This window comes from Bos indicus x Bos taurus, chromosome 17, assembly GCF_003369695.1.
Source record: "Bos indicus x Bos taurus breed Angus x Brahman F1 hybrid chromosome 17, Bos_hybrid_MaternalHap_v2.0, whole genome shotgun sequence".
NCBI classification, from domain to species: Eukaryota; Metazoa; Chordata; class Mammalia; order Artiodactyla; family Bovidae; genus Bos; species Bos indicus x Bos taurus.
In genome coordinates, this window is record NC_040092.1 from 19,417,008 (window position 1) to 19,432,157 (window position 15,150).

The following is a 15,150-nucleotide window of genomic DNA, read 5'->3' on the forward strand; positions in this document are numbered from 1 at the left end:
CATTTTTAGTTTTTAATTTTATAGAATTTTATTTTAAAAAATTACAAAAAATGTTTTTGGCTATACTGGATCTTTGTTGCTGCGTACGAGCTTTCTCTAGTTGTGAGCAGGGACTCTTCTCTAGTTGTGGTGTGAGAGCTTCTCATTGAGGTGGCTTCTCTTATGGCAGAGCATGGACTCTAGGGCTTAGTTGCTGCTTAGCATGTGGAATCTTCCTGGACCAGGGATTGAACCCATGACCCCTGCATTGACGGGTGGATTCTTAACTACTGGACCATCAGGGAAGTCCCACAACTGTCAACCTTACTGCTAAATTTTTTTAAAAGTTGTGTCTTTTCCCCCACCTCTAGCTGCTTTTAAGATTTTCTCTTGGTTTTCAGCAGTTTTTCAATGGATGGTGTATATATGTGTGTATGGACATGTTGTTGGTTTTGTTTTTTTTTTTTAAACTTTATCCTTTGGGTTTTTTGAACTTGAGATGCCATGTTTCCTCAGTTTTGGAAAACTCTGGCCATTGTCTCTTCAAACATTATTTCTGCCACATTCTTTCTTTCCTTTCCTTCCGGGACTCCAGCTATATGTAAGTTAGACCTTTTCAGCCTGTCCCAAAGGTCTTTTATTCTCTTTTCTGTTCTTCTGTGTCTTTATGCTTCATTCTGGATCTTTTCTCCTGTAATTTATCTTCCTTTTTTACTGTTAATTGGGCTTCCCTAGTAGCTCCTTTTCTACTAACGAATTATTTATTTGGCTATATTTAATTTTCTGTTAAACCATATTTTGAGTTTTTAAAGCTATTTTTTTTCAGATCTAAAAGTTCCATTTGATTCTTTTTAAAAATAGAGTTATCTTGTGGCTAATCATCAGGGAAATGCCAATCAAAACCACAATGAGCTATCTCCTCACACATATCAGAATGGCTATCATCAAAAAGGCCACATATAGCAAATATTGGTGAGGGTGTGGAGCAAAGGGAACCCTTGTACACCTGGGAATGTAAATTGGTTCAGCCATTGGAAAACAATATAGAGGTTTTTCAAAAAGCTAATAATAGAACTTCCATATGACTCAGAAATTCCACTCCTGGGCATATATCTGGAAAAAATTACTGGTTCACAAAGATACACGCACCTCAATGTTCAAAGTAGCATTATTTACAATTACCAAGATGTGGAAGCCACCTAAGTGTCCATCAACAGATGAATGGATAAAGAAGATGTGGTACATACATTCAGTGGAACACTCAGCCATAAAAATTATCTGGTGTTCTCTTTCTGTAGATCACTCATCTCCCTCCTTTTCAGTCATATGACTCTTTCATATGCCTGGTTATTTTTCATTGAATGCCTGATGTTGTACTTTAAAAAGAATAGGAATAATTTGAGGCTCAGGATGATAATAACTTCCTCCAAGGAAGACTTAGTTTTGCTTCTTTGGGGCCTTTGGCAAAGCAGTCACCTCCATCTAATCAGAGACTGAGGTGACTTGAGGCTGATTTTCAGTCTTTGTGAAGCCTCATCCATGTACTTCCTTTCACTAGGTCTTCACCCCACCCAGACCTTTGTGCTGTCCTGAAATTGATCCTCAGACATTAGCCATGGTAGCTTACATTCCTGAAGTGATGCAGCAAGCAAGGGGCAAGGAGTCAGTGATGGGATGGAAGGGGCAGGAACGGAACTTAAAAAGCATTTCTTGAACCTGTCTCTCAAAGCTGCCTCCTGTGCACCCCTTCCTGTCAGATTGCAGCCACTTGCCTCCTGCACACATATCATTTCAAGACTTGCACTTAAGTGTCCGCAGGGATTCCTCATTTGTTGTAGTTGTTCTGCATTTCAGGTTTCCTTCACTTCTATAGTATCCACAGGGTTGGTTTTTGGGAAGGGAGCCAGGCAACCCATGCTATTCACCATCTTGGCAGGAATCGGAAAATCTTTCCAATATTTTGCATTCATTCCAAGTTCCCTTGTGGCCCCGTCAAATTTAGAAATCAGTACACAGCAGCCTTTGTCCAAAAGGACACAGAATAAAGGTTATTGGTGAATACTGGTTTACTTTTGCTTGTTCCAATTTATAGATGATGAATTACAGTAAATAAGACTAAATAAGAAAGGAAACTCGAGTTTATTAATTTTCACACTCAGTATTTCAGTTATATTCCTATTGCTTCTAAAATGCCATGTGTTTTCTGTTTTATATTCATACTCGGTTATTTATTTTAATTAAAAATATTATTTAATTTAATTTTATTTTTTGGCCACACCACCTGGCTTGTGGGATCTTAGTTCCTCTACCAGGGATTGAACCTATGCCCCCTGCAGTGGAAGTATAGAGACCTAACCATTGGACCACCAGGGAAGTCCCCAAAATATTATTTATTTTGCCTGGCAAATCCCGTGGACGGAGGACCCTGGTAGGCTGCAGTCCATGGGGTCACTAGGAGTCAGACACTACTGAGTGACTTCACTTTCACTTTTCACTTTCATGCATTGGAGAAGGAAATGGCAACCCACTCCAGTGTTCTTGCCTGGAGAATCCCAGGGACAGGGGACCGTGGTGGGCTGCTGTCTACGGGGTCGCACAGAGTCGGACACGACTGAAGTGACTTAGCAACAGCAGCAGCAGCAGCAACATTCAACTTAACCAGAGAGAAACAGAAAATTTTTTATTATAACATAATATATTTTAATATTTTATATTTCAGAACTACCTAATTTTTAATCCAACAAATAATAAAGAATTGGTGAGCAATAGTAAAACACAAGTAATATATTATACGTGGGTAAGTAAAACTGTTTTCATTTGTTTTAAATATATGGACAAGTATCTGTTTATTCTTTGAGTACAGATGTTTTGGTAATGTAACAATATAGTATCTACTTAAAAAGCAATAAACATATTAAAGTGTTTTGATTTAATTATAGCATTTATTTTAGTCCCACTGAAAATTAGCATATTAAGTCAGAAGCACATAATTTAAATTCTATTTAATTTTTTAAATTAATGAATATTTTTTTGAATGTATTTAAGGCCTAAGATATAGGAGTTTTCAAATCTTGGACTCTTTTCCCTTTTTTAAAAAATTAATTTATTTTAATTGGAAGCTGATTACTTTACAATATTGTAGTGGTTTTTGCCACACATTGACATGAATCAGCCATGGGTGTACATGTGTCCCCCATCCTGAACCCCCGATTAGCAAACAGATTGGTGATAATGTATACTGACACAGGGCAAAATCATGATATTAAAAAGACATAAAAATGTAAACATAAAATTACCATACGACCCACCAGTTTTCAGGTATATACCCAAAAGAATTGAAAACAGGCATTCAAACAGATACTTATATACAGATATTCACAGCAACAGCATTATACACAATACCCAAAAGATAGGAGCAAATGTCCATCAACTCATGAATGGATAAACCCAGTGTGGTCTATCCACATATGGAACATAAACTAGTCTTTAAAAGGAATGAAGTGCCGACACCTACTGCAACTGTGGATGAACCTTGGGAACATTAGGCTGAATGAAAGAAGCCAGACACAAAAAGCCAAACACCATATGATCCCATTCATAGGAAGTTTTCAGAATACCTGAATCCATAGAGACAGGAAGAAGAATGGTGGCTGTCAGGGAGTGGAGGAGTAGGGGATGGGGGGTGATTGCTTGATGATAGGGGGGGTTCCTTTTGGGGTGATGGAAGTGTCCTGGAACCAAAGAGAATAACAGTTGCATAGCACTGGTTATGTACTAGATGCCACTCAGGTGTACACTTTAAAATGGTTAAAGATTAACTTTATGTTATGTGAATTTTCCCTCAATAAAAAATGCAAGACAATTGAGTTGCTGATTTACAGTGATAACTCATTACTTCAGGTATTAATGATAGCTTAAAACCTTATAAATGCAGAAGTCAGATCTGCATTAACAACGACTTAAAATCACAGTCATTTGTGGCATTATTTATTTTCTTTCAGCATGTTTTCAGATGTTCCTGGAGACAGCAGGTTCTCCTCCCTGTAGAAATTGAAAAGCTCTGACCCCGTTTTGATGCATTTGTTTTGATTTTGCTGTTATGTTGCTTTTCTTTTGGAAATGTCTTTTTTTAAAGTAGTGATTTTTTTTTCTGTGCTTATCAGTATCCAGAGGGAGGCATACTTGTTCACAGTGCCCCACTTTTAACAGAAAAAGTGAGTATGCCTGTTGTGCTTTTATATGCCTGACTTTGTAGGAAATAAGCATGTGTGTGTCAGCCTAGTCACTTTGGGGTGCTCTGTGTGTGTCCTGATATTGGGAAATAATTTGAAATTTTTACTTAGGTCCTTTACCATACTGAATGGTCAATTTAAAATAATGGAAGGGTTTGTCAAAATAATATAGAATACAAATAAATGGCAAAGAGGTACATGTATACGTATGGCTTAGTCCCTTAGCTATTCACCTGAAACGGCCACAATATTGTTAATTGACTATACCCCAATACAAAATTAAAAGTTTGAAAAAATTATAAATTTATCCTGCAATATTGAAAATAAATGGCAAAGGAAATTTACTACCACAAGCAAATACCCAAGAAAGTGGTGGCTTTTATAATGTATGTGTGCCTGTGACAAAGGATGAAAGTTAATTTGGGGTGATGTAAGTAAAGACTTCCCTGGTGGCTCAGATGGTAAAAGCGTCCGCTTACAATGCGGGAGACCCGGGTTCAGTCCCTGTGTTGGGAAGATCCCCTGGAGAAGGAAATGGCAACCCACTCCAGTACTCTTGCCTGGAAAACCCCATGGACAGAGGAGCCTGGTAGGCTACAGTCCATGGGGTCGCAAAGAGTCGGACACGACTGAGTGACTTCACTAGTCACTAAGTAAAGTCATTGGACATGAGTGGATCCTTAAGCTTCTTAGTTTTCAGAACAATTAAAAAATGATATGGAGGGACTTTCCTGGTGGTCCAGTGGTTAAGAATCCACCTTCCAATGCAGGGGACGTGGGTTCGTTCCCTGGTCATGGAATTAAGATCCCACATGCCTTGGAGCAACCAAGCCCACGCACCGAAACTGAAGTGAGCCCATGTGCCATAACTAGAGAATCCCGCGAGCCACAACGTAAGATCCTGTGTGCCACAACTGAGGCCCAGCGCAGCCAAAACCAAATTTTAAAAACGGATATTGGGTGTTTAGCTGTTTAAGGTCCAGTAGGAGGGTGGTGAGCCAGGTGTTAGCAGAAGCATTTTATCCGGCCGGCTCTCCTTGAGCGATTGCGCCGGGGGTGGACCTTGAGTCCTGTCTCCTGCATCAGGTTCTGTTTCTGATACTCGTGTAACCTGCTCTCAGTGTGCACCTTATGATGGTTTTTCTGTTTCCTTTCTTCTTTTTTGATTCAGTCTATAAAACTTTACTTTTCAAGCAAGCATGCAGGAAGAAAAAATAAAGAGAGAGAGACAGTGGACACAAGGCAAGAAGATGATTCTGTCTGCAAGCTCAGCTTTTTATAACTCGAAGTATCAAAAACTAAATAGTCGATTCTCGTTATTTGCCATAGTTAAATTCTGTAAGGTCTCTGCAGACCTGAATTAGTGGATGCTGAATCGTTGCTCCTAGGAGAGTTGTAAGAACAGGTTCCTGCCAGCTTAGGGTCACCACCATACTTTCATCGACTGACAGATCCATGACCTTGTTTTATGCATATTTCTGTTTAAAGACACCGTATTTAATTTATAACGTTAGTTCCTTAACATTAGACTCAAGGTTGACAGCACCAGGTAGAACTCATGCCTGAATGAGGCTTATCTAACACAGGTGAATTCTCTGGAAGGCATGTCACAGCCTTCTCGTGTTCCAAGAGCACCATATGGTATTTTAATACTATGTTCAGGAGCCAATTTAAATACCAAAATCACCAATAAAAAGTACCGCCCCCCCAAAAAAGAGCAAATATCATGGCAGTAAAGACCAGGCTAAGGACACTTGCTTCCTGAGAGCTGAAACCAGACAGAGAATTGCCTTGCTTGACCTCAGCTGGGAATGTCAAGTTTTTTGCCACTCGGCACACGCATACATCTGCAAATGATTGTGAGGTGCCACGAGGATTGCTTTGGAAGTTACACATACATTTCAGCATGTAGGTAAATTCACGAAAATGGAATCCACAAAGAATGAAAATCGGCTGCAGTTTGAAATGATAAAAACGCCTTGTGTTGAACAGGGCTGCTTTTAGACAGAATGTGCTGTTGTTTGTGCTTGACCAGTTGTACTTCTACTGACCTCACAGAGGTCTACCCTAGGATTTTCTCTGCCTAAGTAGAGCCAGACAGCAGACTTGCTGTATCATAAGACAGATCACTGACTTCCTTCGTGTATTCATTCAGTAAACATTCACCAAGGGTTCACTCGCTGCTCTGCGTTCTTTCTATACTTCATCTCTAGGACACTGTCAGAGAAAGATGGCCTGGTGCCTTATCCTACGTAGCATACATTTACTAAGGAATCTTAGGGGCATTTCTGTGTAAAGCACTTACTTTCCACTGATGGGAAGATGATTTATGATCAGAAGAAGACTGGGAGAATTGTTTTATGATTTTTTACAGCTGGAGCATGCTTTTGTTCATGACAGACATTAGTTTCCTTATCAGTCTCTGAAAACTCTGAAAGAGAAGTTGTGCAGGTATAAACAATGATTAACCACTCTTTCTTTTGCTTTAAGCAAACCATTTAAGCCCGTACGTAGCCCTTCACTTGCTCTTAGCAAACCCTCAGAGGTTCAGAACTGCCTGGATCATGGCAATCCTCAGGGAAGTGTTTTTTAAGTTATTTTTTTTACTTTATTTTTTCCTACTATATTTAGGTAAAACATTATAAAACGTTGTGCTGATAAATGTTTTGTTTTATATTTACCATCAACGATAACTTGTACATATAACGTGTAACCTGTCTTTTGAAATACAGACATTCAACAAGCTCGTGGGAAAATTTAGCCAGTCTGTCTTTCATTTGAATTTAACCCAAATACTGTCCGCGACGATGGAAGGGAAGCTGGTTGTCTGGGACATTTACCGCCCACTGCCATCTGCCTCCTCCTCCATGGGCTTTCCCCATATCAAACCTTGCAAACTGGTTCATTTGCAGAAGGAGGGTATCACTGTGCTCACTACAGTTGACAGGTAATTAGTGAATGAAAAAGTAGCTGTAGAAGATTATAAACTTATCTAAAAACCCTTTTGGAGGTAGATACATATTTTGTATATGCAAAGATTGTTTCTGGGGAGAACCAATTTAACGGAACACTGGCTGCCTCTGAGGAAAAGAACTGAGAACCAAGATTAAGGACAGGGGTGGATTTACTTCTTTTTATAGTCTCATTTGTACTAATTGGGTTGCTTTTATTTAAAAAAAAATTGCATGGGCATGCATTACTTTTAAACGCAACCCTTTGGGGTTGGTGAAACAAAAAGTAACTGTTTTGTTTTTTTCTTTTGCTCTAATTAGACTTATTTCACACCCTAAATTTTACATTCTTTCAGTGGAAGAAAATGGCATAAAGAGCTATTTTTTTTTCTGATGACAAAATAACATTTGCCAATCATGAAAAGATGAAATACAACAAAACTTTATAGAGTTCCTTAACGCTTTGATTTTGAGGGGCTGTGGGGATCCACAACTGATCCCAGCCTTATGCCTTAGCCTCAGACATAAAGGGGTTCACATGCCAAATACATTCCTTCCTTGCTGAGTGATTTGGGACAAGGGACTTAAATGTGCCAAACCTCCATCCTTCCATCTGTAAAGTGGGCACCGTAACACTGTCCCTCTCTGAGTGATTTTGTGAGGATGGCTTGCTGGATCTTAGTTTCCTGACCAGGGACTGAACCCATGTCTCCTGCAGTGGAAGCACTGAGTCCTAACCACTGGGCTACAAGGGAACGTCCCAAGGATTGTAAAACTCTTAGCATGCTCTCTGGCACAGGGGAGCTCTAGGTACAACAGCCCTTGTCAGGGTGCTAGGGAAGTGCCCCAAAGTGCTAGAGATAGTTGCCTCATGACGAGGACCCTGCCCACGTAGTGGAAGTCACTGTGCCCTCTGCTCTCCAAAGGCCTGTTGCTCTCCTTCTCCTTTCTTTAATTTAGGGTCTATATTAAAGGTCTTCCCCTTTCTTTAATAACAGTGAGGCCCTGATGTGGCTTGCATAGAGAAATGCAGATCGTCATCTTCACCCAGTTGGTGGGAAAAGATAGCAGTAGAATCACACTTGATGAAGCAGTCAACTTTAATCATTGAGAGATAGGACCCAGGGAAGACCATGCCGGGGTTCCCCTCTCTCCATGTTAAGTAAAACACAGCCAGGGGACTTCCTCTGCAGTCCAGTGGTTGACTCTGCACTTCCAAGGGAGAGAATGAGGGTTCAGTCCCTCGTTGGGGAAGTAAGATCCTGCATGCTGAGTGATGCGGCCAAAACAACAACAAAACAAACAAACAAAAAACCCCCGCCAGGACCAGGGAGCCCTTGCAGGAAAAAGTCTTAAGAAACACAGGAGAAAAAAAAAAAAAAATTCTCCTTGTTTTGCTGTTTCTGTCCAGCAGAGGGCAGTGAATGCCGTTCTAGCCAATTACTCTGCCCACTTGCCTTGCTTATTAATCAGAAACCTCATTTAATCGCTTTTCATATATAAATATATATATATATGAGAAAATTCATCCCCCACCTACCCCCGTGATTAGAATTATGTCAGAGGCTTAAAAAAAAGCAAGCTCATTGGGATGGCCCTGAGGAAATAAAAACCATTTTGTCACGCAGCACTGCCTTTGGCTGTGATGACTGGACAGGGTTTTACGATCCCTCTCACAGCAGTTGTCTCCCTGTGTCCCACTGCCAGCCTGTGTGACTTCAGAGGAATGGTAGCTGGACTCTTGTCATCTGTAGTCTGTGGTAGAGAATGGAAATCACTGCCCACAGCCGTTGCACAGGACTGACCTTGGAGGGCAAGGCAGAGGAAAGCAGAGAGCATGGACTTTGTGTTCCATACACTTGGACCCCTGCATAGTCTAGCCATGTGGCCCTGAAACGGTTGCCAGGTTTAAGTGTGTCCCGGGACTTCCCTGGTTGTCCAGTGGCTAAGACTCTGATCTTCCAATGCTGGGGACTCTGGGTTCAATCCCTGGTCAGGAAACTAGATCCCACATTGCACAATGAAGGATTTGAGTGTGGAACTCAAGATCCCTCATGCTGCAACTAAGACCTGATGCAGAAAATAAATTTTATATATATATATATATATATATATATATGTCCCAAATACTGCATGAAGCAGTTGCATTTGGGAGCATACACTATTTGGGACATACTTATCCTAGAAATTTACTCGTGGTTCATCTGAAATTCAAATTTAACTGAGTATCCTGCATTTTTACTTGCTAAATCTGGCAATCCCAGGCCTTAAACCTTAGTTTCCCAAACGTGAACTGGGAATGACAGTAAAATCAGCCACATGGGGCCATATTCAGTGAAAGTTTTTAACAACGCCTGGAGTCCAGAGGCTGGCATATGTGTTCAATAGATGATACTCAGTATCATTATTTAACCTACAATGCAGGAGACCTGGCTTCGATCCCTGGGTCGGGAAGATCCCCTGGAGAAGGAAATGGCAACCCACTCCAGTATTCTTGCCTGGGAAATCCCATGGACAGAGGAGCCTGGCGGGCTGCAGTCCATGGGATCACAAAGAGTTGGACACATCTTAGCGACTAAACCACCACCACCACCACCATCATTTAACAAACTGACTTTATCCTCTGTTTTCAGCTATATTGTCACAGGTGACATTCGGGGCAACATCAAGTTCTATGATCACACCCTCTCCATTGTGAACTGGTACAGCCACTTCAAACTCAGCTCCATAAGATCCCTGTCCTTTTCAAAGACCCCAGCAGCCCCTCCAGCCGAAAATACAAACTATCCTCCAGACTGCACTCTAAAAAGTGACGATTTTGTTGTAAGGTGAGTTGTTAACTGTTGTTGTTCAGTCACTGAGTGTCCGAGTCTTTGCGACCCCATGGACCACAGGCAGCATGCCAGGCTTCCCTGTCCTTCACTATCTTTCGGAGCTTGCTCAAACTCATGTCCAGTGAGTTGGTGATGCCATCCAACCATCTCATCCTGTGTCATCCCCTTCTCCTCCTGCCCTCAGTCTTTCCCGGCATCAGGCTCTTTTCCAGTGAGTCGGCTCTTCACATCAGGTGGCCAAAGCATTGGAGCTTCAGCTTCAGTATCAGTTTTTCCAATGAATATTCAGTTATTTCCTTTAGGATTGACTGGTTTGATCTCCTTGGGACTCTCAAGAGTCTTCTCCAGCACACAGCTCGAAAGCATCATTTCTTCAGCGCTCAGTTGAAGTCGTTCATGAACCTCATCATTGGAACAGTCAGAAAGCTGTGTCTTTTAGTTTGTGTGCCGTGGTATATTCTTCCTGTTCCTGGGATGTGAAATAGGAACCTGGCCTTTCTAGTTAGGCCTTTCCCTGGGTCAGAGATGGATCTCCTTGGCTGATTACGATCACTGTTTAATCTTTTTTTTCTAAGTGAAACATCATTCTCCTATTAAGAATGTTTAGTGATAGGAAGCTGGAAATGGCTCTGATCTCAGTGACCTCTGGAGTCCTTCATTGTAGGTTGGTCTCCTTTCTCTGAGCTGAGTTTGTCCTAGCTCTATGGTTAAAGGGATTTGATAGTGAATAGCCATAACATTTCAAGACAGAATTATCTGTGAGCCTGCTTAATTACCCTTGCCGTATTTGCAGGCACATCTGTATGTGTGCACCCAGCACCATATTTGCATACACAAATGAATATTTGCATGTGCAGATTAGCTAATTGTACAACTGACTGTCCATCTGCATACTTAATGACTCAATTTACATGTAGAAATGTGGGCTTTTTCACTTGCAAATGGAGGCTGTTGGGTTTTGGTGGCGTATTTTTGGAGATGCTGGGTTAATAATGTCACTAAATTATAGACGACAGAGGCGTTTCGTGTGCAATTAGAAGCAGAATTGCTGGCATGCCCTGTTCCCTGCAAGTGCTGATACGGGTTGGTCTCTCCTTGGCAAACAGGAATTTTATCATCGGAACATCAGACGCGTCAGTGTACCACCTGACAGTAGATGGGACTAAACTTGAGAAGTTATTTGTCGAGCCCAGGGATGCCATTTGTGCCATCTCCTGCCACCCATACCAGCCCCTCATCGCCATCGGAAGTTTTTGCGGGATGATCAAAGTGTGGGATTATGAACAGAAAAAATACCTCTTCAGCAGGGTCTTTGAGAAGGGGCTTGGAGTTCAGAGTCTGACCTACAACCCTGAAGGTATTTTCATTTTATCCACCTGTCTTAGGTTCTAAACCAAAAGCAGACCCAAATGGCTCTGCCTTCGGCTGTAGCAGCTCCAGGAGGGTGACCTTGACCCACTCCCCGCACCAGGCCAGATGGGATGCCTGGTCCCCCTGGATGCTGCAGAACTCTGCACCGCCTGGTCTCATCCCATGTTTTCCAGTTTACTTCTTCCTCTCAGGACCTTGTCTCTCCTGTTCGTTGCTGTCTCCTTGGCACCTAGGACAAGGCTCAGCACAGAGTTGATATTTCTTGAGTCAATGTAGTCCTTTTCTTTCCTTTTTTTTTTTTTTTTAAATGTATTTATTTATTTAGCTGTGTGGTTCTTAGTTTCGGCATGCCGAGTCTTTAGTTGCAGCATGTGAACTCTTCACTGCAAGTGCTGATACGGATTGGTATCTAGTTCCCTAACCAGAGACTGAACCCAGGCCCCCTGCACTGGGAACTCAGTCTTAGCCCCTGGGCCACCAGGAAAGTACCAGTGAAAGCCTTTTTCAACCCTTGTTCTCCGACTTGTGATTTTAGGAGCTCTGCTGGGAGCTGGCTTCACAGAGGGGACAGTTTACATTCTTGATGCAATGTCCTTAGAAAGTGCAATCTCAGAGCCTTTCAGATACTCCAGAAGCAGCGTGACTCACATCAGTTTCTCCCATGACTCCCAGTACATGGCGACTGCTGTGAGTATCCTCACTGAGTGTGGTCCAGTGGATCCGCAACCTCCTTTAAAGCCTCAAGAGGGAGGAGTTGGGACGTGCAGGGGGGTGGGGGGTTTGGGGAGCAGGGGCTCCAGGGTATGGGTTTCTTTGGGAGGTGGGCCATGAAAACGCTCTAAAACCGTGATGATGGACACACAACTCTGTGAATAAACTAAAGTCCATTGAATTGTACATTTCTGGGGGGTGAATTGTGTGTGGTGTGAATTATATCTCAATAAAGCTGTTATAAAAAGAGAAAGGGATGGGGGAAATGGGGCAGTGGGTGGGTGGGGGCACTTCTGCCTGAAAACAAGACAGGGGCCTCAGAACTCCCCAACTCCGGACTCTGCCACTCCGACAGCTCATGTTGGTTTGTGAGTTTTTTGGAACCCTCTCTCTGCATCCTGGCTTTCATCTTTCCCTTTGATTTCTGACGAGATGACATTCTCATTTATCTCAAGGCAAAGTCTGCCGCCAAGCATTTTGGATTCTGTTCCTTCCCTCTGTGAATAGGGCTCTTAATCTCAGTAAAGATTTTTTTCGGGACCCCCGACCTCTCCCTTCCCCCCACTTCTCCTGGGAGAGGGGGTGGGGATGCAGGGAAGTAGCTGCTGACATCCTTGACTCCAACTCACTTCCCATCAGCACAGCGACTCAGGTGTCCCCTGTCCCTTCAGGCTGTTCCCGTCTGCTCTCCGTTGAGCTCTCAGCCATCATGTATGTATTTTTTAATCATACCTTTTAAAATTTTGTGTAGCTGGATAAAGAGAAGGGATGACAAAGGCATAAAGGGTAAGGATTTCAGTTTCCAACAGAGAATGACACGGGGACCAGCAAGGAGAGTAAGACCATAATGTTAGACAAATACCATCTCTGCCCACCCCACCACCTCCCTCCCCGCCCCACTGCCTCCCACTACCCACTTTGAACTCTGATTTTTCTCATCTGCAAAAATGGGTATTATTTTACCACTTGTTCCAATAGACAGAGGTTTTCTTTTTGGATAAAATACTCTAAAAGCAAAGTTAGCATGAAAAAACACAGTGATAACTCTTAACTTACAAAATCAAAAATGGAGTAACTTCGACTCTTTCCCTCATACTCAGGATGTAAGTTTCACTGTGGCTGTTTATGTGGTGAGAGTCAAACATAGACGAAGGGTCTGGGAATACTTGGCAAGGCTGCGCTCTCACCGCAAGAGCATTCGAAGTATCCTGTTTGGGGTTCATCTGGACAGCAACGAGCCCCGACTGCTGAGCCTCGGCAGAGACAGACTCCTGGTGAGCTCCTTTGCTTTCCTTTGTCTGGTCCTCAGGACCGTGTCTCATTCTTGTTATTTCCCAGGAGTCTGGCATAAAACCAGTATGTGTGTGTGTTGGAGAAGACGAATATATGGGGACTTCCCTGCTGGTCCAGTGGCTAAGACTCCACGTTCCCAATGCCCAGGTTCTATCCATGGTCTGGGAACTGGATCCCACATGCCACAATTCAGAGTTCGAGTTGGCAGGTGAAGATCTCGTATGCTGCAACTAAGACCCAGCACAGCCAAATGAATAAATTTAAAAAATAAATGTCTTTTAAAAAAGAAAGTGAATGTATGACAAAATAGCAAAAACCATTCTGAGTTGGCACTTGGCTTTCATGCAGCTCTGACACTGCACAGGGACTCGTGTCCTGAGTGAGGAGGGCCTGGGAAATGGCATGTTGGTGGAGCGGAGGTGGTCCTCCCCACAGCATGGACAGCTCAGCCACCCTTGCCTCTCAGTGGACATTTGGAAGCCAACACTCACAATTCCCGGGTCTCGGGGTCAGGCCCAGGCTGTTACCTCCATGTGACAACCCAGAGAGGATCGAGAAGGAAAGGCAGTGACAGTGGCAGATGTGATATTACATGATTGAGCCCAAAGGATTCAAAATGAATTGGTTTATCTGTGTATCCGTCTTAACTTCCTTTCTTTTGTCCCCTTACTTCCTTTATTCTATCCATTCTTTTTTTAAAAATATATTTAAAATTTTATTTATTTATTTGACTGCGCCAGGCCTTAGTTGCAGCACATGAGATCTTCAGTCTTCATTGTGGCACATGGGATCTAGTCCCACAGCCAGAGATGAAAGCCGGGCCCCCTGCATTAGGACTTCAGAGCCTTAGCCAGAGGACCACCAGTGAAGTCTGTCCATTCTTCCATCCACCCATCATCTATCCATCCTTCCTTCCATCCATCCCGGTCTGTCCACCAAAACCTACCTATGGGTGAAATTCAGCAGGCTGCGAATGTATGACTTCAAGAGCTGAGATCTAGCTATGAATTGGTTCGTACTCACAGAAAGTTCCCAAGATAATGCTAAGTGAAGCAGGACAACAAAGTTGTAAGAGTTCAGGTCCTGGAGTTAGTTGGACCTAGATTTGAATTCTCACTCTACCGCTCCTTGGCTGTGTGACCTTGGGAAAACCACAGAATCTCTCTGAACATCTGTTTTCTCATCTGCAAAATGGGCATAGCAGGACTGCACTGCTGGGGAGCTGTATTAAATGGCATCAGCTTGCTCATAACGGATACTCCATATTGGTAGTTTGTTAGGTGTAGAAGTTCAGGCAATTCTCCTCTTAAAAGGCCTGATACTGTCTCCACCGACAAAAGGATTGTTGACTGACTTCATTCACCTCAGTCCTCATGTGTGTTCATCTGGGCTTCCCTGTAGATTGAGTATAACCTACTCAAGAGCTACAAAGACCACCTGGCAGTCCTGGACATTCACCGAACCGACCAGGGCAGCTATCCCACCTGTATGGTCTGGTACCCGCCACTCACCAAGGAGCTCTTCCTGCTCATTTGCAACAGTGGCTACAAAGTGAAGCTTTTTAATTCTACCACAAAAATGTGCAGGTAAGCCAGGGAGCTTCCCGCAAATGGTGCATAAATCAATTTCTCAGTCCCCAGGTTATTTCAAGTCCCACCTTAAGGACCTGCAAACAGCTTGCCTACCATTACAACCCTTCTTACTTTGCAAAGTAGGAAACTGAGGCACAGATAAGGTTAGTTGTCCTTGCTCAAGTTCACATGGTTAGAAAGTGCCAGA

At 42.7% G+C, this 15,150-nt stretch overlaps 1 protein-coding gene across 1 annotated transcript in view; it reads left to right on the forward strand.

Moving 5' to 3' along the window:
* The window catches only part of WDR66 (WD repeat domain 66), a 74,336-nt gene that overhangs the window by 24,857 nt on the left and 34,329 nt on the right, over positions 1 to 15,150 (forward strand). Inside the window, exons 10-17 of the mRNA XM_027566868.1 lie at positions 2,699 to 2,776; positions 4,143 to 4,193; positions 6,944 to 7,158; positions 9,796 to 9,990; positions 11,103 to 11,353; positions 11,903 to 12,054; positions 13,179 to 13,352; positions 14,773 to 14,957. Coding sequence (XP_027422669.1) covers positions 2,699 to 2,776; positions 4,143 to 4,193; positions 6,944 to 7,158; positions 9,796 to 9,990; positions 11,103 to 11,353; positions 11,903 to 12,054; positions 13,179 to 13,352; positions 14,773 to 14,957 — 1,301 coding nt within the window. The remainder of the gene's footprint in view (positions 1 to 2,698; positions 2,777 to 4,142; positions 4,194 to 6,943; positions 7,159 to 9,795; positions 9,991 to 11,102; positions 11,354 to 11,902; positions 12,055 to 13,178; positions 13,353 to 14,772; positions 14,958 to 15,150) is intronic.